This window comes from Balaenoptera borealis, assembly GCF_965194805.1.
Source record: "Balaenoptera borealis genome assembly, chromosome: 6".
Classification (NCBI taxonomy): Eukaryota; Metazoa; Chordata; class Mammalia; order Artiodactyla; family Balaenopteridae; genus Balaenoptera; species Balaenoptera borealis.
Genome location: NC_138863.1, coordinates 56,687,090 through 56,710,369, shown reverse-complemented (window position 1 = coordinate 56,710,369; position 23,280 = coordinate 56,687,090). Strand labels below are relative to the sequence as shown.

Below are 23,280 nucleotides of genomic sequence, written 5' to 3'. Positions count from 1 at the left end.
CAAATAAGCGAATCCTTAACTACTTGGAGGTCAGTTACAGTTCAGTGTAGTTCATTCCCCTCCAGCTACATGCGTTCTTCCTTGTCATCTTACACACCTGCATTCTTGCCTCAGGGCCTTTGCACTTATTCCTTCTGCCTAGACATCTTTCTGCCTGGGTTTTCATGTGACTGAAATCTTAGACAGGGACTTCTCTGACCATCCAAGCTAAGGAAGTTCCCTGCCCCAGTCCCTCTCACATCACTGTGTTTAATGTTTTATTCACAGAACAAATCACTCTGATATTATCTGGCTTTGTGTTTGTTCATTGCTTTTCCTCTGTCTCCTTCTACAGAAGGTAAGATCCTTGAGAACAAAAATTTGTCTGCCTTATCCTCCTTATATCTCCAGCACCTAGAACGATGCCTGATACATTAGTTGGTGCTTAATAAATCTTTATGAAATGAATGAATGAATTGCATTGTTCTCACAAGCCCCTTTAAGTAACCATGTTCCTAATGGAGAGAAAGCACAATTAGCTTTAAAAGTTTCTTGAAGAAACAGAAAGAGAAATTCAGTATTTGTTGACTAGGCATGAGATGCATTGGAAAGAAATGAAAAATTAAAATGTAAACAAATTAAATGATAGGAAGAGCAGAAATAAAGGTTGGTACTAATTGCTTAGTTTGCACAAACACAAAATACCAGCTGGGAAGTGAAACCTTCAATCAGTTGGCACCTTCTTTCTTTATAAACCCAACAGCCAGTTTGAATTATTCCCATTAAAATAACTTAGCCAAGACACTGTCTGCTGATAGTAAACAAAAAGATCTGAAGATTCTTTCAACTTCCAAATATTTAAGACAGGATTCTTGGGGTTGATACAATGTTTCACTGTATAGAGAGAGATAGGAGGAAGCATGAGATGAGGGTGCTGCAGTAATAGGAGAGTTTCTGACAGAGAATAAAAACTAAGAGGCATAAATTTCCATGATAAGTGTCATACTATATTTAAGGTTTAACCTCAAAATACACTGAAGTCTCTCTTTCTCCCCAGACTCCTATGCCTTTTAAAGCTCTTCTCAACTCAACATGAAGTCTGTATCAAACAGTGGGACTGGCCTACTAGTATTAATAAGATTTTATTCCCCAATTATGAGTGGGATCTGGAAAATGTCTATATTCTGATTTTCTCAATGTGCTTAGGGTGAACAGAAGTCTAGGTGGCTCAGTGTGCAATAAGTTACAATTTCCCACCTCTGCCATTTACTAACTGTAAACTTCAGCAAGATAATGAATTTCGGGCTTCCCTGGTGGTGCAGTCGTTGAGAATCCGCCTGCCAATGCACGGGACACGGGTTCGAGCCCTGGTCTGGGAAGGTCCCACATGCCGCGGAGCAACTGGGCCCGTGAGCCACAACTACTGAGCCTGCGCGTCTGGAGCCTGGGCTCCGCAACAAGAGAGGCCGCGATAGTGAGAGGCCCGCGCACCGCGATGAAGAGTGGCCCCCGCTCGCCGCAACTAGAGAAAGCCCTCGCACAGAAACGAAGACCCAACACAGCCAAAAATAAATAAATAAATAAATAAATAAATTTTAAAAAATCTCAGATTTCTCATCTGCAAAATGGGCTTGATGTAACTCCTGTGGATTAAATGTAAAGCACTTGTTTTTATGTAATTGTATGTGTCAAACTTTGTACCTATTACTTTTGGATTTTCAGTTGTAATTTAGAGAATTATTCCCATGCCAGATTTTAGGGTAATTCATCCAGTTTTTTAAATATGTTATCTTTTACCTGTAAATTTCCCAATCATTTAAAATTTGTCCTGGTATACAGCATAAGGAATGGCTTCAATTTTATCTCTTTGCATATGGCTATCCAGTTATCCTAATACCACTTATTAAAAAGTCCATCTTTTCCTCACTAATTAGGATGCCACTTTTATCATAACTAAATTTTTACATGCAGTTAGGTCTATTTCTGAATTTTATACTTTGTCTAGCTATTCATACATTAATACCAAACTGTTTTAATGGTAGAGGTTTATGATATGATTTAATATTATACAATTTTTTGAGGGGTTTCCTGGCTACTCTTGCATGTTTATTCTTCCAAACATACTATATAATCAATTTATTTAGCTCTAGGAAAAAAACCTGATAGCATTTTTACTGGAATTTTATGAAATTGTTTATATAAACATAGGAATAACTAAGATCTTTACAATGTTGCATTTTTCTATGAACACAGTTCATCTTTCCAACTAAGTTAATTTTATATCTTCATGACTGCTTATAATTTTCTTCACATAGGTTTTGAACATTTCTTGTTAAAACATACACTGAGGTATTTTGTTTTTAGCTATCAGACATATAGTCTTTTCTTCCATTATGTCTTCTAACTGGTTTTTGTGTCTATTGATTCAATAATCATATTGTGGTAGTATTAGTATTGTTGTTCTGAAACTGTCGTGTATGTAACAAAAAATGTATATATATTGGTGTCATTGAGAACTGGGATTTGCAGCTTTGGTGAGAGCAGACACAAATGTAAGATCAATGACAGTAAGTAAAAATCCTGTAGTTCCGAAAATGAATCTGAGGTAGCAACACTACTTCATAATATGTGTTTTAAAAGACTCATTTTCTAGTTCTGTCCACTGGAAAAGCCTGTAAACAATGGTAAACCCAACAGCAATGAGCACTTCCAGAACCCTGATTGTGTCTCTAAATACTATTTCCCGCCAAAAGGAACCAAACCTCTTGGAAAGATGGCTGATTCCAGGTGTGAGGCAGGAAGTTTATTAAATGAATCTGGAATATCTTGTCATACCAAGTAGTAAGGAAGCAGCGATGGAAAACTACCAGGATTCTGTCCAAAGGATTTGGGCTCTAGCTTAAAGATGGGATCATTTGAGCATCAGTAGGGGATGCTAAATGCAATGGATTGAAACATATCAAGTATATTTAAATCCATAAGTTCAGTACGCTACCAAAAAACTAAACTCATTAATCACCTTTAGAGGATGCTAGGGAACCAATCCATTGTGCTTTAAAAACAAACAAACAACAACAAAAACAAAACAAAACAAGAAACTGGTCTCAGAGTAATGAAAGAATCAAGAGGAACTTTCTCTTTACAGAATTTTTTCAACTAATAAATGAATAAGGAATGACAGAATTAGGATATCACCATTTGCAACCTCCTAATGAATTAATGAATCTGGGCAATGACCACCAATGGCTGCTTACATCACCAAAAAGAGACAATCAGGCATTTTATACCTTCTAACAGAAGTGCAAAACACTGTGTGTGAAATATTCTTGACAAAATAGTTGAACCTGAATCTTATCAAGCCTCTAAATCCAACTACCAATTTACAGCTTACAATGGCAGAGGAACACATTATACAACATCACAATCAACAAAATCCAAACTGTTGGAAACCCCAGGACAAACAGCCAGTTTCTTCAACAATAACAAATGAACAAAATTGCAAGGAAAATAAACAAAGAAAGAAATGGTAGGAAGACCTACAAAATTTTGTTGACATGCAAATGTATTTATTTGATCATATTTGAAAAGGCAGGGTAAAATAAATCCATTTTCTTCATGGTATCACTGTAAACAGACTGAATTTCAGAGCTCTTCGCTTGCTTCACAGACTTCTGAAGAGTGAACATAAGCAGCCCAGCAAGCCTCTTCCTTCCCCTCCAGGCTCTCCCGCACTTGCTGGGGTGGGGTGCTGCTGGGAGGGGTTGGTGATAACTGATGCTAAATAAATATCAGACGGTGAATTTGTCAAACTCTTTCTCCCTCCTCCCATAGGCAACGGGGTGACTTGGATTATTCTTTAACTATAGTCATTGAGTAATCAAGTAAGTTTATCAAACACAGAATGGAGGGAAGTTTCCATTGTAGATAATTTCCAAAGGTAGGAATGGATGAACTCAGAGCTTAATTATTCAGTCCCTTCTTTTGTTGTCCCGAGTGAAGTATGCTAGTGATGGAGCTCAAATCCTTGGTCCATTGAGTCATTGGTGTAATGCACTCAGTTCCTTTGGAAAAGCCATCTTTGGATGGGGAAGAGAAGTTAGTTTATTATAATGATGGTACTATACGAGGAAAATCAAAGCAGCAAGCAGCAGGCAGTGACCCTTTCCTCTTGAACTCCAATGATCATTCCACTCCTGTCAGCTTTACGGTCCAAGCAAACTCAACTGGGAGAGCAGAGGGTCAGATCGAAGAAAGGAGGAGCCCTTTACCCAGATCTGTGGACCACTTCAGATCTTCCTGGATCCCAGCATCCTTACCTTTGTAGCTGAGGTAGTTATGAAGGTATACTATACAATTACCGTGTTCTTTTCCCATTGCACCCTCCGTGGTTTAGATGCATAGATAACCTCCCCATTATGCTCAGCCACTTCCAGCAGCAAGACGCCTTTCTTGGAAGATGATAACAATCAGTCCATCTTTAGTTGGTCCAATGCTGAGACGACAGTTGCCCCCCAAACTTTCTCTCTGAACCAGTTCTGAAATGATTTCAGATTCACTTGCGATGTCAGATATGGCCATGTCCCAATGGTAGTCCTAGGATGCCTTGTCCATAGTGGTGCACATCTCCTACTTGTGATCTAGCAACCTCCCTGGTTTGAATTTACCTTGATAGTTGCAGTATCCTCCATGATAACAGGAGTATTTCTGACCCCATCATCAATCACTACCACTTCATCCTTGACAGGGATATCATTGTAGAGCCAAGAAAGAAAATTTGTAGAGTTCCAATAAGTATCAGGATATTCTTACTCTCCATCAGACCAAAAGCAGGTCAGGTTTCTACTTGCTAACAAGGTCATAAAGCTCTGCCATTGTTTTCACACTGAAAAATACTGTGTTTTTGAAGCCATTTTTCTTAAAATAGGTAGAGTGGGTGGAACCATTCTAAGAATGGGTGATACAGTCCATAGCTGTATGTTCCTCTTCAGGACAGCTGCTCCCAACTCATCAACTTATCAAAACACAGTGGGGGCTCAGGTCCTCCAAGTTCCAGCTCCACGACACAGGACTCAGCCAGTTTGTGAAGCCTTGGTGATGCTTTGTGGTCAAGACTATATATGGAGCTTGGAAGAGGTCAGCCCGCTTGGGGTGGAAGAAGTCTCGGTGAACTGCCACCCCAAATCCAAGTAGCTAAAGCACAGTGGGTGGTTGTCACACCTGAAGTGCTTGTCCTGGGGCCGCCACTCGCCCTTCCGGTGCCACCAGAACGACTTGCTGCCCCAGGCTGGCGCCAAGACATACTCCCAGGCCACTGCACCCCAAATGTTGCCTCGTGGAGCCAGCCCGGAGTCAAGACTCAGCCCACCCCAGGTACAGTGGCCCCCGGCCCACGCTGAGCCCTGAGCGCCCTCCCGGCCCTCCTAGCAGCAGCCGCTCGCCTGCCACCCCATCCCGAGAGTGGGGACACCTCTCTCTTGGTTTACTGACTTTTAATAAACCAAGCCTAATGAATGGAGCTTGTTTGGAACCTGACTCAAGCAAAGGAAACATTTTGTTATGTGCTGTTTTAAGGAAAACAGGACCAGTATGGTGTTCATGAAAAGTAGATGAGATGGGCTGCAGAAATCAGGAAGAACTGAGAGCACTGGGGTCCAGAAGTGAGGGTGGGGGGGTGAAAGCACAGGCCAAGTGAGGCTCCTTCCTCACTAAGTGACGCCCGTCACAACCTCATTTATCTATTGTCTCCAATTTGCTCATCTGGGAAATATTTGGATTTGAAAAGAATCTTAGAATAGGGATCCAGAAAAAGCTTAGCTATATTAAACCGTGCCCTCCAATTCAATTGGAGATAAAACAAGAGAGGAAGGAGACATATCTCCAAATTCAATTCTCCTATCTTCGCTTATGTTTTATGGAGAACTTATGTCATTCACAAAAGAGACGTCGTTTCCCCAGGGGAGACAGCAGGTGTACATTTTCTCTCAAGGCTATTTAATTGCTGTCAAGAAGACATATGATTAAAAAAACCAAATGCTGGAAATATGAAGTATAGACAATTTTAAAGTTGTTTATATAGTTGATTACAGTATATCATACAATGTGTTTACTTGCCATAAACCTGCCTATCAGAGACTGTTTCCACACCTGTGCATCTGCACTAAACAGCCCACCGCTTAGCTGTGTGTAAATTCCCAGCTGAGAGAATGGCCAGCACCTGGCAGAAGCAGCTTTCTCTTGTGGCGTTTGTTACCCCTTGGGCACCAGCTTTGCACCAGTGAAGGTGAGGGCTGAGCCCTGCGGACCCATAGCATCCTCTGCTTTGATGAGAGAGCCCTTTGAGCTCTACAGAAGGAAAATAGTATGGAAATGACAGGACTTTGGGGTTCTTCATTGTTCTTTGTGACGTTGCTGCTCAAAGTGAGGCCCACTGTCTGTAATCTGTTGGTTATTGTCCAGAGATGAGACAAGAACGGAGTTGAGAGGAAGCATTTAGAGTTGTTGACAGCCATGTGGTAGCCTAAGTTTATGTCTGTTGAATCTAATTCAAAAAAGGGACTTGAATTTTGTGTATATTGATTTTTTTATTCCATTTTAAATTATTTTTTATTGCACTTTGCAAAATATCAGGCTGTGACAGATTATTGGAAATAAAAAAAGAAACTGATCCTTCACCACGCATAGTTTGAGAAGCATTGCTTCAGAGCAATAGCCCACATGCGTGCTACATCCCAGGGTTTCATTTTGACACTCTGACGGTTCCCAAGGGGCAGCCAATGGCAAAAAACGTGGATCTACAAAGATGGTCTCCCCAAAGGGTCAGAAGGTCCCTCACAGGTGAGAAGCAGGTATCTAATCAACCACACATGTGTTAGGTCCGTGGCAGGGGTTGGTAGACTTAATGACAGCCCAGCTGACCCCTTGTCACAACATAACTGCAGGCTTTTCACTAGTACTAGTAGCAGCAGCAGCTAAGATTTACAAAGGACTTATTATGATGCAGATACTGTCCTAAATACTTTACATATACAAAATATTAAATAGCTCCTCTCTCTTTGGAGTAATATATAGTCTCCCCTATGCATGTAGCAAGAGAAGTATAGCATCAAGTCTGTTTACAGTGATTCCTTGTATAGCTATGAAAATTTGCTAACAACTGGCCTCTTTTTGGGGTATTTCAAGACATCATGCCATGTATACTAGAGACAATAATTAAAGAATGGAAACATAATACCCAGGAAATAAGAGTTTTGTGTTCAGATACTAGGAATAGAGCATAGCTGGAAAAAAATTTAATACAGAAACAGCATTCAGTATTGGAAATTGGGGGACAGGGGGAATAGGGGAATAGGGGGATAGCTTGGACTATGTTTTCATATTTTTGTTGTTGCATTTGGAAATTCTCAGGCATGAAACAGAGAAAAAAATATAAATGTAAGAAGCAAAGACGACAACATAAGACAACTTGCATCAGAGCATAGACACCTTAACCAAGATGAAGTCTTCCATCTACAACTTTTCTCCCCCCAACCTGGCTGATTTTTTGAAAAGATAAACAAAATTTTAAAACCTTTAGATGGACTAAAGAAAAAAGAGAGAAGACTCAAATACATAAGACCAGACATGAAAGAGGAAACATTACAACTGATACTATACAAATACAAAGGATCACAAGAGACTATTACAGTTATATGCCAACAAACTGGATAACTTAGAAGAAATAGATATATTCCTAGAAACATACAATCTACCAAAACTGAATCATAAAGAAATAGAAAATCTGAACAGAGCAATAACAAGTAAGGAGACTGAAAAACCTCCAAATAAAGAAAAGCCTAGGACCAGATGGTTTCACTGGTGAATTCTTCCCAACATTTTAAATTAATGTCAATTCTTCCCAAACTCTTCCAAAAAATTAAGAGGAGGGAACACTCTCAAACTTGTTTTATGAGGCTAGCATTACCCTGATAACAAGGCCAGATAAGGATAGCATAAGAAAAAAAAAAACAACTATAGACCAATATCCTTGATGAATATTGATGCATAAATTCTCAACAAAATACTAGCAAACCAAATTCAATAGAACATTAAAGGGATCATACACCATGATCAAACTGGATTTACCCCTGGGATGCAAGAGTGGTTCAACAGTGCAAATCAATAAATGTGATATACCACATTAATAGAATGAAAGATAAAGATCAGATGATCATCTCAATAGATGCAGAAATAGCATTTGACAAAATTTAATATTCTTTCATGATAAAAACTCTCCACAAACTGGATATAGAAAGAAGATATTTCAACATAATAAAGGCCATATATGACAAATCCACAACTAACACCATACTCAGTCTTTTCCTCTAAGATCAGGAACAAGACAAGAAGGCCCACTCTCACCACTCCTATTCAACATAGTACTAGAAGTCCTAGCCAGAGCAATCAGGTAAGAAAATGATATAAAAGGCATCCAAATTGGAAAGTAAGAACTAAAAATGTCTTTTCTTCAGATGATATGATCTTATACATAGATAATCCTAAAGACTCCACCAAAAAACTGTTAAAACTAATTGGTGAATTCAGTAAAGTTGCAGGATATAAAATTAACAGACAGAAGTCAGATGTGTTTCTATACACCAACAATGAAATATTTCAAAAAGAAATTAAGAAAACAGTCCCATTCACAATAGCATCAACAACAATAAAATACTTAGGAATAAATTTAACCAAGGAGGTAAAAGACCAGTACACTGAAAACTATAAGACTTTTGAGGAAAGCGATTGAAGACACAAGTAAATGGAAAGATATTCCCTGTTAATAGTGTTTAAATCTCCATCCTGCTCAAGTCATCTATAGATTCAATGCAATCCCTATTAAATTGCAAAGCCATTTTTCATAGAAACAGAAAAAACAGTCCTAAAATTTGTATAGAACAACAAAAGATCTCAAATAGCCAAAACAACCTGAGAAAGAAAACAAAGCAGGAGGCATCACTTCCTGATTTCAGATAAACTACAAAGCTGTAGTAATCAGAACAGTATTATACTGGCATAAAAAATAGACACAGACACCAATGGAGCAGAATAAAGACCCCATGAATAAACCCTTGCATATACAGTCAACTAGTATGTGATAAGGGAGCCAAGAATACTCAATGAGGAAAAGATAGTCTCTGCAGTAAATTGTGTTCAGAAAACTGGGTAGACACATACAGAAGAATAAAATTGGACCTCTATCTTACAAAAATTAACTCAAAATGGATTAAAGACTTAAACATGAGACGTGAAACCATAAAACTCTTAGAAGAAAATATAGGGAAAAACCCCGTTTGACATTGGTCTTGAAAATATTTCTTTGGATATGACACCAGAAGCAAAAGCAACAAAAGCAAAAATTAATAAGTGGGACTACATCAAACTAAAAAGCTTCTGAGCAGCAAAAGAAACAATCAACAAAATGAAAAGCCCACCTATGGGATGGGGGGAATATTTACAAATAATGTATCTGACAATAAGTTAATGCCCAAAATATAGAAAGAACTCAGACAACTCAATAGCAAAAAAACCAAACAATCCAATTAAAAAATAAGCAAAGGACCTGAATAGATAGGTCCTTTCCAAAGAAGACATCCAAATGGCCAACAGGTACATGAAAAGATGCTCAGCATCACTAATCATCAGGGATATGCAAATCAAAACCACAACAAAATATCACTTCACACATATTAGGATAGCTATTATCAAAAAGATAAGAGGGGGGCTTCCCTGGTGGCGCAGTGGGTGAGAATCTGCCTGCCAATGCAGGGGACATGGGTTCGAGCCCTGGTCTGGGAAGATCCCACATGCCGCGGAGCAGCTAGGCCCGTGAGCCACAATTACTGAGCCTGCGCGTCTGGAGCCTGTGCTCCACAACAAGAGAGGCCGCGATAATGAGAGGCCCGCGCACCGCGATGAAGAGTGGCCCCCACTTGCCACAACTAGAGAAAGCCCTCACACAGAGACGAAGACCCAACACAGTCATAAATAAATAAATAAATAAATAAATAAAATTAAAAAAAAAAAGATAAGAGGTAAGTATTGGCAAGGATGTGGAGAAAATGGAATCTTTGCACACTGTTGGTAGGAATGTAAATTGTTGCAGCCACTATGGAAAATAGTTATAGAGGTTCCTCACAAAATTAAAACTACCATATGATCCAGAAATCCTGCTTCTGGGTATATATCCAATGGAAATAAAATCGGGATCTTGAAGAGATACCTGTAGCATCATTCACAATAGCCAACATACAGAAACAACCAAGGGCCCATCAACAGATGAATGGAAAAAGAAGATGTGGTATATACAGGGAATTATAGTCATTATTTTGATATATATAGTGGAGAATAATCTGCAAAAATACTGAGCCACTATGCTCTACACCTGAAACTAATATAATATTATAAATCAGCTATACTTCAATAAAAAAGATGTGATATATATACAATCAAATATTATTCAGCCATGAGAAAGAAGTAAATTCTGCCATTTGTGACAACATGGATGAAACTGGAGGACATTATGCTATATGAAATATTGATAAGTCAGACAGAGAAACACAAATACTGTATGATATCACTTATCTGTGGAATCTAAAAAAGCCAAACTCATAGAAACAGGGAGTAGAATGGCAGCTAACAGGGGCTGGGGGTGAAGGAAATGGGGAGATGTGGGTCAAACTTTCAGTTATAAGATGAAAAAGTTTGGGGGATCTAATGTACAGCATGGTGATTATAATTAACAATGTTGTATTATATACTTGAAAGTTGCTAAGAGAGTAGATCTTAAGTGTTCTCACCACAAAAAAGAAATGATAATTATGTGAGGTGATAGAGGTGTTAGCTCACACTATGGCGGTATATATATCATTTCACAATATATGCGTATCAAATCAACACGCTGTACATCTGAAACTTACACAATGTTATATATCAGTTATGTTTCAATAAAGCTGATAAAAGATATTTTCTTTATTGATAAAATGACAATCTTGTGGGGAAAAAACCCACAAAAACATGTTTCTGTGATCCTCTCTTGCACACTGGTTCTTTCTGCCCTGGATCAAATGCTTCATTAAGTGACTGTTATTATTGCTGATCTCCTCTCTTCAAAATATCTACCCATCTATTGTTTTCTCTTATGGTCCTTCTTGGAATCTGAAACCACATATTCTAAGGAAATTCAAGAATCAATCTAAAGGAATTTTTAAATTTACTATTTTACATAGATTGGATTGGGTCACTACAAAATACAATCTTTTTTGTCAGCTCTAGGCAAAGTATTTCTTTTCTTTCCAAGTCCATGTTGTTGAAAAACTTACCAGGAACTTCCCCAAAAGCTGGGTCTTGATGCTAAAGTGCACTCCCAGAAGTGCAAAGATAATGTGTAAAAAAAAAATATCTGTCAGTGATGTAGATGAAAATGAACGTTAGAGCAATTCCTGCGCAGTAGAGAAAGAACCCAACGTTTACATAATCCTAATGTGCATACATGGCTTCTTCATATTTTCCTGCTAAAACTCATCTGGCTTTGCTCAAGTCCTCAAATGCAGTGAATTCTAGGCAGCACTTGATATTTATTCATGCCATTGTCAAGAGCATCTTTGCAGTTCTTGCCAAGGTTTGTCATTGAATATGTTTATCCAGCTGCATGGCAAAAACATAATACACAGTCATCATTTTACTCAGTCACCTACTCAATATTTTCTTCTATGATTAAATTAATTCATAAATATTACACTTTTAATACCAGAAAGCTATGGTTCATCCAGCCAGTTGAATACTTGTTTGTCCATTTTCTAACGTTGCTGGGCACTCAGTCATTTCATTATAGAGTTTGAAATAATGAAAAGCATTGCATTTACTTAACATGCACAATAAACAGAGCAGGATCCTTCTATGAGCTCCTTTATTATGCAGTGCAAGGCTGTAGGAGGAATTTTGTGAGAAACACTGGAGAACTGTGGGGGGGTGTTTTGGAAATGGTTCTGGTGTATGCAAGCAAATATGCTCTGATTGCCTAATGCATAGGACAGAAACGCTGGCTGTATTTGCAGCTGGCACAGTTTTTTGCTCAACCCTGGAGGGTTTCAAATAAACACACACATCTTGGTCTTACTCGTACCTGATTCATTACCAGACTGTGCTCATGAACCCTGTAAGCTGTTTCCATGTACTGTGGCATTTTTAAGACTCCTTCCTTTAAACATCCACACCCAGTCTGGTTTTTTAAAGCAGCCTCCAGAAGCTCTTAAGTACTCATCTCCATAGTAAAAGGATGGAAGCTTATGGGCAAGAGTCTGCTTTGCCCTCCAGTGCTGACCTTGGTGACAGCAGCACAATATGCCTCTAAATAGATACCTGGCCCCGGAGGCAAGAGCCAGATACCACAGGACACTTATTAAATCACCTTCTGAATGAAATATTTATAGCCAGCACTGCAGGGCAGTTAGCTTTTCTAGAATTATATCCAAATTTGCTCCATCACTCTGGGAATAGCCTTGGTTAGCAATTGCTCATAATGTCAATGCTTTTGGAAACTTTTTACAGTCGTTTTATTGTTTTTAGTTCAAAAATAAAACTTAAAGGAGCTTGAAAACTAGGTTCTTAGATGATCACATGATGGCCTGATTTCCGTGGTTTCAGTTCTGTGCATTTTACTTTATGTGCACCCCACTGAAATTAACCAAAATTAATCCATATTTGAACAAAGACTGTGTATACAAATAAGCCCTAACACTAGCTGAAGCGTTTGGAATGCATTGGCCCTGGGAGGCGAAGAAGTTATAGCAAACAACATATGGGCTTTAAAACCTGGAACTATCCAAGACAGAACAAGAAAGCTATTTTCACTTTCCTTGTTCCTTTTTTTTTTCCTCCAGAAGATGAGTAATTCCTAATCACATTTTATTTTCATCTTTAGAGCTGTATCCTGAAAGAGCCAGGTCGATTTTAAACTGCTGGTGAGTTTGCAGCCCTGTCCAATAATTACCTAATGCATTTGTGTCATCTGCTTTCCTTGTTGTGTGAAAACACACTAAGGAAATGTGTAAGTCCACTGAATTGTTCCCAACTCTTTTATTCACCTTTCAGCATGCTAGTTCCTTCCCTTGGCATTGATATCATTATGCATTTGTCAAAGATAGACTGTCACTTCAGGGCCTCTATTATGTGCAAGAATTGGCAGCAAATTTTGCCACTGGGATTTGCTTATATCCTCTGTATGTTATTGTACTTCTTTGGAATTCAGTAAATTCCGTACACCCACTTCTTTGATGTTCATTCCAGCCCCTAAATGTGGAAACAATGACTGAAATTTTGGATCAAAGCATCTCATAGATGGCAGGCAACACAACACTCTGATTATTCACTAGAACAGAGGGGACCTCCCCTTCCCACCTCCCCCCCTAAAATCTAGGCCAACAGTCCTCCAGGAACAGCTCTGGCTTCCCTAGTGCAAAGTCACGAGAGGAAGCTAAAGAAAACCACTCCAAGGTTTCAGGAAAAAGAAAGAGACTAAACTTAACAGCTAAAGTGAAGCTCGTGGTCATTTCTAACTATAGAGAAAGCTAACTACTGTCCCAGTTGGTTCTCCCATTTCTTTTCCACTGGTCATGCTCTGGTCTAGCACTTCTACTGGGCCAGGCTTATTTCAGGTTTGGAAAAGTCTCCAGATCTAATTTCTATATAACGTCAGCTGTACAAGATGGCCTGGATTTTTTTAATGCATGCTTAAAAGAAGAGGTAAACGGTCCAGGAAGTAAGAAGTTTTTAAAGTAATTGAAAAAAAAACAGAACTACCAAAATTTCAACGAGTTACTTTTGCAAACTATAATTAGCTGTCTGGAACACATTTTCACTGTTTGCTTTTGCTTTACTCCTGGGATGCCAGTGCAAATAATTACTTCATTCAATTTATTTCACAGGTCAACTTTGACTCATAAAAGCATTAAAGCAGGTAACCCCCTAGGGATGTTGGGAAGACAGATGAGCAAATAGATATGAAACTGTTGTAAGCACTTTCATACAACAGGGGGAAAAAGGCACTTATAAATCCAGGGTATTTTATGGTTATGTGTTCACTTCACTCCATTTGGTATCCAGAGTGTGCTAGTTATAATTAATACACAATGTTGGGAACTATTATAAAAGTACCATACTCTTTTTAAATATAGTGAAGAAGATAATTGTGTTTGAGGAATCTCATCCTGTGTAAATTAGAAGAATTCCCAGTAGAGTGCCATAATTGAGAATTGGGCTGACTGCACTGAATGGAGAAGAGAGTCCTCTTAGCATGACAGCCTGTGTTCAATCAAAAGGTAGAGTGTCAAGGAGGTAACATGACAGCCCTTAAAATACCAGTTTCAGATTGCCTAAGTGAGTTTTTACTGCCCAGACGTATGCAACAGTGACATCCAGCGGTTGTGGAAATAATTACAAGTGAATCTCATTTTAAAATACAAAGTAAGTTTTAAATTATAATTGAATATTCTGTACTGTCAAATGTTGTCTACATTCTTTATCTGGCTACAGTGTAAGTCAATAATTCAGGCTGGATGCCAAATAAAGCAAACCTCACTCTGTTTATTTCCTAAGTAGTTTCCAAAGTCTGTTGTTCTGTTAGTCTTATTTTGATGTTTTATAATTTAACTAAAATTATAGTGGGTCTACTCTCCAAGGGTCTCCCTGACCCTCCTAAGCACACTTAGATATTTTTGCAAGCACAACTGAGACTGTGTGCATGCTGCAGACACACAGCAGAAGTGAAAGCTGTACTTGACTCCACCGTTAAATACTCCAGGGAAGGCATCTGTGACCCTGAACATTTTCATTGTTGTGGAATTGCTCAAAGAAGTTCATTAAGATTTTTTCCAAGTCATTGAAGATGAAGAGAAAGAAGAAAGGGAAAGAGAAGAAAAGGAAAGGAAAATAAAGAGGACGAGGAAGGAAGGAAGGAAGGGAGGGAGGGAGGAGAGAGAAGAAAGAACAGGACTACTCACTGCTCTTTAACAAGTTTTGGTAATATGTCCATGTGTGATAATAGATCTAAAGAGGGAATTAAAAAAGATAATTAGCCTTCCCCCAACTTCTGGTTTTAAATTGCATTCCTTCAACTGCCAGCCAATTAACTAAGATAAAAAATAATAATTTTCATTTAAAACAATCTGAGAAAAGCTGCTGCTGCTGTACCTAGAACAGTGCCACTTGTAAGAGGATGCTAGCAAGGCATGCCACTCCATCACGCTGGGAAAGAACTCTCAACAGAAGCCTATTAGGTCACCTCAACCAGTAAATTATTTATGTCCATGTCAATGCCGAGCACAGCAGGTGACTGCTTACCAACTTCCCAGGCGGCACTCCTTCTGAGAAACCGTCGTCTTGTGCCAAGCCGTTTCTCAATCTTAGACTCCCTCCTCATATTGGGGTTTTTTTCCCCTTCATCCGCCTGCCTCCTTAAAGTTCTCACAATGGGAAGAACTTACAGGCACCCTCTCAACTTCTCCTTGTTAGAGGAGGGAAGAAACTAACAAACAAGCTGAACATCTATCCAACTCCAATAAGATAATCAAGACATAATTCCATAAAGAGCTCCAAATGCCCTTTAGCTCATATACGCCCGTTGTGCCCTAACAGAGGAAAAAGAACCGCACAGAAGCTGTGTCGGATTGAAGGAGCACGTGCACGTGAAACCTGTGAGGGGCACTCAGCAGAGAGCATCAGGACAAAGAGGTGGGGATGGTCTCCGTGAGGAAAGTCTGGGAAACGATTCCCATTTGTGTCAGTGAGAGTTAGGGGAGATGTACGCTGAAACAGAGCAGGAAAATCTGCAGGCTTTAGCCAGGTTTGTTTGCTTTTACGAGGCCTTTGAACTGTAAGGGGGATTATCCAGATTCTGAAGCGAAAGAATGCGTGTTCCTATCACTGCTCTCCTAGTATCTTCACTTGGAGATGCCTCTGGCTTCTTGCTTCTTTGTGGGAGTATATGGAGAATTAGCACACCCAGATCTCACCTCTCCTTTTAGTTCCGCTGGAGTCTGGCTGGGTGGCTCTTATCTTGTGCACCCTGGAACTCTGATTCAAAGATTTCTAGAGTCAAGATTGGGGTCCCTCGAGAGCAAAGGTAGAACCTCCCCTTGACAAGCTGGGACCTCCTACACCAAGATGGCCATGGCCACCGCATCACCAGCTCCTGCCCGTCCGAGTAGCAAGAGGCTGGCATGAGGGATCAGTTCCCTTCTTTTCTCCCTAAAGAAAAATCCTGCCTTGCAAAGCTTTCTTCAGTGTTTCAGGACCAAAAAAAAAAACGCAGTTGCACAACATGCATATCCTCTCCTGGCTTATAGCTTCGGGTATAGTTTTACTGCAGTATATAATCTAATAATCCATTTAATTTCTTTAGAGAGATGTTATATATATACAGGTGGCATTTGGATGGAATCACATGCCATAAATCTGTCTGCTCCTATCCAGGTTCAGAATACAGAAGAAGAATCTGTTTTATAGACATTCTAGAATTTTTACATGGTCAATTGGCTGGTTTTGTATTCTGGAACATAGCAGAGCATCTACAGGAAAATATATATATAAATTCTATAAAATGGTGGCAGGATTTCTGACTTACTGATACTGCTGGTTTGAATTTTCACAAAAATATTTAGTTATAGGACAATGTATTAGGCGTATTCTTAAAGGTAAATAACTGCAGCCAATAAAAGTTGGGCCTATAAAGGGTCCCATCTTCTACTAGTTTTCTGCACCAAGAATTACTACCAGTGTAACCATGGCTCCCTGCACACTAATATTTCCTCTGATACAGTATGATCAATGTTGTGGAAAAACATTTATTATATTTCTTCTAGCTACTTAAAGGCATTACTGAATTATGGGCATCGCAAAACGAATCCACTGTGCATTTTTTCTTTATGTGACGTTTTTACAATCTTCATTTTCTGCTTTGCAGCCACTGAGCTATAGAGATCCACACTTTGTCCCTCTTACAACTGCCACTGGGGCCACCCTCTCCTTTCTGCTTTATTACGTCTGAAATGCACTTCATATGATAACATTCCTTTTCATTCTGTGCCGGACTCTTCTTTGAAAGGAAGAAGTTATGAAAGAAATTAAACAATCAGTGTTGTTAATAACAGTTCTTAATCTTCTTTCTTAACTAAGGTTATGAAGTTTAGACTGAGAAAAGGACAAGGGGAGGAAATGGTATTTTATGGAATCATTCTGGGAGAGCTGATGGAATGGGTGTGAGTTTTGCAGTTTTGACATTTAACAATTTTATTAGCATCTGTGCTTATTATGTACCTTAATCCATAGGATCTGCAGTGGGGAGAGAGTGTCCAGCTAACAGCTCGTGTCCCAGGCCCTGCCAAGGGCCTGAATCAATTAGCAAGAGAAGCAATGATGCAAATGCTCCAGGGTCACTTGGGATGCTGTTGGCCTCTTTGATAGAGAAAGCACGCCATAAATAACATCACACCTCAGGAAATCATTCCAGGAGGCCCAGATACCGGTAAGGCTGCTGCCTGGGACGGAAGGAATCATTTGCTCATTGTGTGTATTTCCCCCATCATAGTCAATGGAAGATTTGTAGTAAAATCAAAGTATTTAAAAGGAGGACAGTATGTGGTAACGGAGGCATGTTTAGTAATTTTTTAGTACCAGAATCCATGATTTATTACCCAGAGTTAGAGCCAACTTTATTACAAAAATGACTTCACCCATAAAAACCTTATTCAGGGCTCTCAGGAGAATGCTGTAGTACCTAACAGGATTATTATCTAGCAAATATCCACAAACAATCCCCTCCTCAGTTTCATTTCCGCCCCCTTTCAAGGGGCAGGCTTCCCCCTTTACCTGCTGAAAAAGTGGGGTCCCAGGCAATGTTTTGTGCTCTTTCTGTGGTGATTTGCCTGGATGAGGCATTTGTAAGCCAGAGCAAAAGCTGCCTCCAGGGTCTCAGTCACATCTTCCCCAACCTTGTGCCCTGAGGAATAATGAGCAGAAGACACCCACTCACCCTTCATTTCCTCCCTGCACAGAGCTTTCCCACTCCCTGCACTCCCACCCACTCCTCCACAGCTTGGATCCCCATCACCTCAGAGGGGCTGGCTGAAGCTCCCCCCCTTCTGATTGCCATGGTAACCACCAGCTGCACTAAAACTGCCAGGGCTGGGTGTCCAGGCTGGGTCCCCTGGGCGTACCAGGATCTGGGAACTAGCCCTCCATCTTATTAAACTCTGGTGTCAGCTCCTAGCAATTGTTTTAAATTTACACCCTCAGAGTGGCTTAGTGGGATTACATGTCCATTTGCATTAAAACAGGTTTCTGTCATTAAACTGCCATACAATAAGCTTCCTTGGGACAAATTAATGAGCTCTAAATATCATCAAGTAGAAGTTCACTTCACCAAGATGGCCAACAAGGGGGGCAAAAGGAAGTGGCTGCTCAGAAATCTTAGCCCAGGAGAAATGTAAGTGCCAACTACAGAAGGAGGTCTTGTCTGGGTCCTTCTTCGTTGTGAGATAAGTGGCTCTGATTTAGAGCTGATCTGGGAGAGTTAGCAACGTTCTCTCTATTCACCAAGAGCCCACAGTTCACTTCCTAGTCCCTATTCCAAATATGCCTTTACCCTTGACTGTGTCTGCTGAAATTTGCCGATGGACCACTGGACCCTTTTCTTTGTGACAGTATCTCAGTCTCATGTGCTTTACCCTGTCGTCTGTCTGTCCTTGTGGAACTTGGGTGCATCCAAGTTGCCTGGGAACAACAAGCACACAGCAGAGCACCACGTGTAGCTGGAATGAATGCTCCCAACTCTAAAATGCCTGGCTAGTTATTACGGGACTGTCTGGACCATCAATCAGGGACCTGGACCCTGGAACACTGGCCCTGATAAGGAGCACCCTACTCTCATCATCTGGAAGCAGAATAAGAACAGGGAACATGGGGCTTCCCTGGTGGCACAGTGGTCGAGAATCTGCCTGCCAATGCAGGGGACACGGGTTCGAGCCCTGGTCTGGGAAGATCCCACATGCTGCGGAGCAACTAAGCCCGTGTGCCACAACTACTGAGCCTGCGCGTCTGGAGCCTGTGCTCCGCAACAAGAGAGGCCGCGATAGTGAGAGGCCCGCGCACCGCGATGAAGAGTGGCCCCCGCTCGCCGCAACTAGAGAAAGCTCTCGCACAGAAACGAAGACCCAACACAGCCATAAATAAATAAATAAATAAATAAATAAATAAATAAATAAATAAATAAATAAATAAATAAATAAATGTATGTTAGAGAATTGTGTGAGTTGGTTGTTAAACAGCCATTGTTAGAATTAAAAAAAAAAAAAAAAAAAAGAACAGGGAACAGTTTTTAAGGATGGATTGTCCCTGCTCACAGGATTGCCAACACTTGCCCTTATAAATACATATACGTGTCTAACTATAAATTTTTCATCAAAAACAAGTAAATCAACCTCCAAACTTTCTTTTATGTAAAGGAGGAAAGACTCGCTGCTAGACAGACTTCCCGATCTGCAGAAGCTGTGATCTCATTTCTGTATAGTCTTAACAGGGGACAGTAATGTATGATTGAGACACTGCTATATTTAGGAATGACAAGATGGGCATTATTAATAGCTTAATTGACATTAAGGCAATTACCCCTACCCTTATTACAGTTTGTAGAATTACACAGAAAATATTGGATGAGGCCTTTTTTCCCCTAGAGCTACCCAAGAATACAGCATTTTATTTCATGCCAGATCCCTGCTTTGACATTAGATACTCAGCCATAGAATGATTCCAGTAAATCATTATAAATGCATTATAATAAAGATGTTATGAGCTATCAGATATTAACCCCCAACCCCTAAAGAGAGATAAATAGTCCAGTTGCATGATTCCCACTTTCGTTTCATAAGAAATAAGCTTTTGCAAAGAGCAACTGACTAATGAATTATAAAATGGTGTGTTGAGCTCAGATAATTAAACAATGCATTTTAGTGTCTAGTGCAGGATGAACACTAAATCATACACAAATAAAAAGGGAAAAGCCTAAACCCAAAGCCCAGCTCCTATTTTCAAATAACATTAAGGTTGGTCTACAGTCCAGAAATGCTCAACTGTTTTCTTAACTGATTAGAGGGACTTATCAAGTATAAGATCAAGACACAAGTAGGTCAACGAAACCAAGAGTCAGAGCAAGAATTCTGGAGGTGCTAATTTCAGATAAGCCTACAAGGTTATTTTAATGGAGATTTTACGTGGAGATTACCTTTCTTCCCAAAATGTTTAATGGAGCAAAAGTCTAGAAGAATCTGGAAGTTTCCAAGCTTCTTTATACTTTTATTTTTTATTTCTGAATTCGTAATAAAACATATTAGTTGAGGGGGGTGGAGTAAAAACTCTGGTAGTAATGATGATCTTGGTCTTGTAGTGCTGGAAAGACAAACAGGAGGTGGAGAGATACAGAGGTTGGTTTGGGTTCTAACCACTGTCCTCAGATTTGTCACCAAGTCCAGCCGGGCTCCATCTAGTGGTCAGCCTTGGATCACCATGAAGTTTTTGCCTTCCGTGGCCCCTGTGTGGGGCTGGTTTGCCACTGACGGCCATTTTGGCATGTCCTGAGCTTGCCACAAGATTTGAAGCTGAGCTTAAGCACAGCTTGAATATGTATTTTATTCTTCCAACCTCTCAAAGACATGGTGACTGCTTCAAGGCAGTCTTCTGTTTCTTGGTCAAACAGCACACCACTAATGACTGTGTGGACAAAATCAGAGATGGCCTTGGACTCCGAGTGGGCAATGATCACCTGTGCTGGTGAGCAGGACTTCCCTGGAGCACCCGGTACCTCATGTTCCACTTGGCATCCCTCTCCTGTGCTCCAGGCAAGCTAACCGCACAGCCCTGTGCCCCCTCCACTTCCCCAACCCCATGTGTCATCCTCAACTGACACATGCAACTGACCTCATCTTTCTAAGGCTTCTTTTCTTCAAGAGCAATATGAGGATTTTAATAATGCCTACCCACAGGGTTGTATGAACATTAAATGAGATTTGTTATACAAAAATCTATGTAAAATGCCTATTACAGAGTAAGCCCACAATTAAATGTTATTTATTTTTATTTTAGTTATCTTGTATTTTTTCTCTCCTGGTTCTTCTCTCTTCATTCTACCCTTACATCTTCCAGTTCTCTCTCTCTCTAGCTCCCTCTCTCTCTCTCTCACACACACACACACACACACACACACACACACGCACACACATTTGCAAATCCCTGAAGGCAGACTCTGACTTATGCATTCAAGCATACCTTTCAGTGTCTAGCACAGTGTTTTGCTTAAGTTCACACTCCGTACATGTTTGCTACCCTAACAATATTAATAATATAATAGCTACTAGTAACATTTTCTGACCTCTTGGTATGAACCAGGCACTATGCTAAGTATCATCACCTCATTTAATTCTTACAACAGGCCTCTGAGACAAGTACCATTTTCATCCTCATTTTATGGGAAACTAAAGTTTAAACATGATCTGTATCTTGCTCAAGGTCACACAAAGCTCATAATTGGGCAGCCAAGATGCAAAGAATCAGCCTAGATTTGGAGTCTCAGCTCTTAATTTCCACTGTGTTGAGCTGATTTTGTCAGCTTTCTCCTCTTCCAGACTGGGCTCCATTAAGGCATCAGTCATGAGCATGTACTCACTCTTAGATGAATGACCCTTAGGATCTCAATCTTTGGTGTTTCAGGAAGTCCAGAAGTATATGCGACCTGTAGTTTACAGCTACCCAAAAGTCACTTGCCTGCAAACTCCTGGGTCGTTACATAAAACCATCCAAAAAGACTTTACAATTGCATACCCTATAAAGTTAATTCCACTTTGAGAGAATGTGTCTGAGGGAGGTGATGCACTTAGTTATGTATTCAGGCTGGTGGCCACAGTAGATGGAGCTGTCCTGTCATCCTTGACAGCCTGGCTCACTGGCAGCCTCGCTCCATCACGCTGTCACAGGCCAGAGATGGCCTCCCCGTATTAGCTCAGAACAGTTATGCTTCCTGACGGTCCAAGCCTCACAAACCCCACACCTCCCTTAATTAAAGAAGTAAATTAAAAGGAATATTTCAACCTTAGGGATGAATTATTTTAGTAATTTGAGATTGATGCTTTACTGGATAAAAGGACACACAGGGGTTTATTAAAAATGCTGCCTTCCTGCATAGCACAGGGAGATCAGCTCGGTGCTTTGTGTCCACCTAGAGGGGTGGGATAGGGAGGGTGGGAGGGAGACACAAGAGGGAGGGGATATGGGGATATACGTATATGTATAGCTGATTCACTTTGTTATACAGCAGAAACTAACACACCATTGTAAAGCAATTATACTCCAATAAAGATGTCTAAAAAAATAAAAATAAAAATAAGCTTTAAAAAAATAAATTGCTGCCTTCACGTACAAGGATCTGTGGAAGAGGTTGCCTGAGGCGGTGAGGAGTTTGTGTAGCCAGAGAGATGCGCTTGTGAAACAGCAACCAGAGGGGCTAGGACTGAGGTCTGCTGCTGCAGAACATAGCCTGGCTATTTGTTGTACACTTGTCCTTCAGGCACAGCAGCCAGACATTTGGGATCTTCCGTAGTCTTCATTCAAACTTGCTGACCCTGAGCGCTGTGCTGGACACTACTAGGGTCACAAAGAGTCAGGGGTCCTCTCCTCTCAGGAGTATGGAGGCTACACAGCTCGGCTCCTTTGCGGTTGGATAGGCCGTGTGACTGGTCTGTTGCTGTAAGCAGAGGTACTGTATGTCACTTCCAGGCCAAAGCATTTTATTGTCAGAAGACCCTCCAGCTCTCTTCTCCTCTGTAGAAGTGAGCTTGGAAGCATGTGTTGAGATGACAGAGGGCCCAGTACCCTAGATTCCTAAATGACTTGGTGGAGCCGAGTCCTCCACAGGCCCACGTTGTACATCAGCAAGAAATAAACTTTTTTTGGATTAAGCCACCAACATTTGGAGGCTGTTTGTTACCACAGTAAAACCCAGACAACCCTGATCAATCCAGGAGCTGACTTTTTGTTCAGAAAATGTGGTCCTTCTTTCCAACTCTTAACACCTTTATCTTTTTTCCAATAACTTTATCCACTCATTCAGTGGTTTACACAGATTTTTTCATGCTTTTGGTATAATCTCGGATGCCTAAGATTGCCAAATGACACTTAATTGGGCAGAGTGGTGGTTTGTCCTTCGTCCACTGATGAATATTGGCA

General features: G+C 40.2%; 1 protein-coding gene and 1 pseudogene across 6 annotated transcripts in view; both read right to left on the bottom strand.

Moving 5' to 3' along the window:
- The window catches only part of LOC309630914 (tissue alpha-L-fucosidase pseudogene), a 17,002-nt pseudogene extending 4,857 nt beyond the window's left edge, over nt 1–12,145 (bottom strand). Inside the window, exons 1-2 of the transcript in view lie at nt 12,137–12,145; nt 1–5,169 (exon numbers count right to left, since the gene is read on the bottom strand). The exon at nt 1–5,169 is cut by the window's left edge and continues 4,857 nt beyond it. The product of the transcript in view is annotated as a tissue alpha-L-fucosidase pseudogene (transcript). The remainder of the gene's footprint in view (nt 5,170–12,136) is intronic.
- The window catches only part of LOC309630428 (uncharacterized protein), a 547,317-nt gene that overhangs the window by 150,586 nt on the left and 373,451 nt on the right, over nt 1–23,280 (bottom strand). Inside the window, exon 8 of one of the 5 annotated variants that reach the window (XM_082395675.1) lies at nt 1–23,280. This exon is cut by the window's left edge and continues 4,857 nt beyond it. The exons of the other annotated variants lie outside the window; for them this stretch is intronic. Coding sequence (XP_082251801.1) covers nt 23,230–23,280 — 51 coding nt within the window. The 3' untranslated portion in view covers nt 1–23,229. 5 annotated transcript variants of the gene reach the window in all.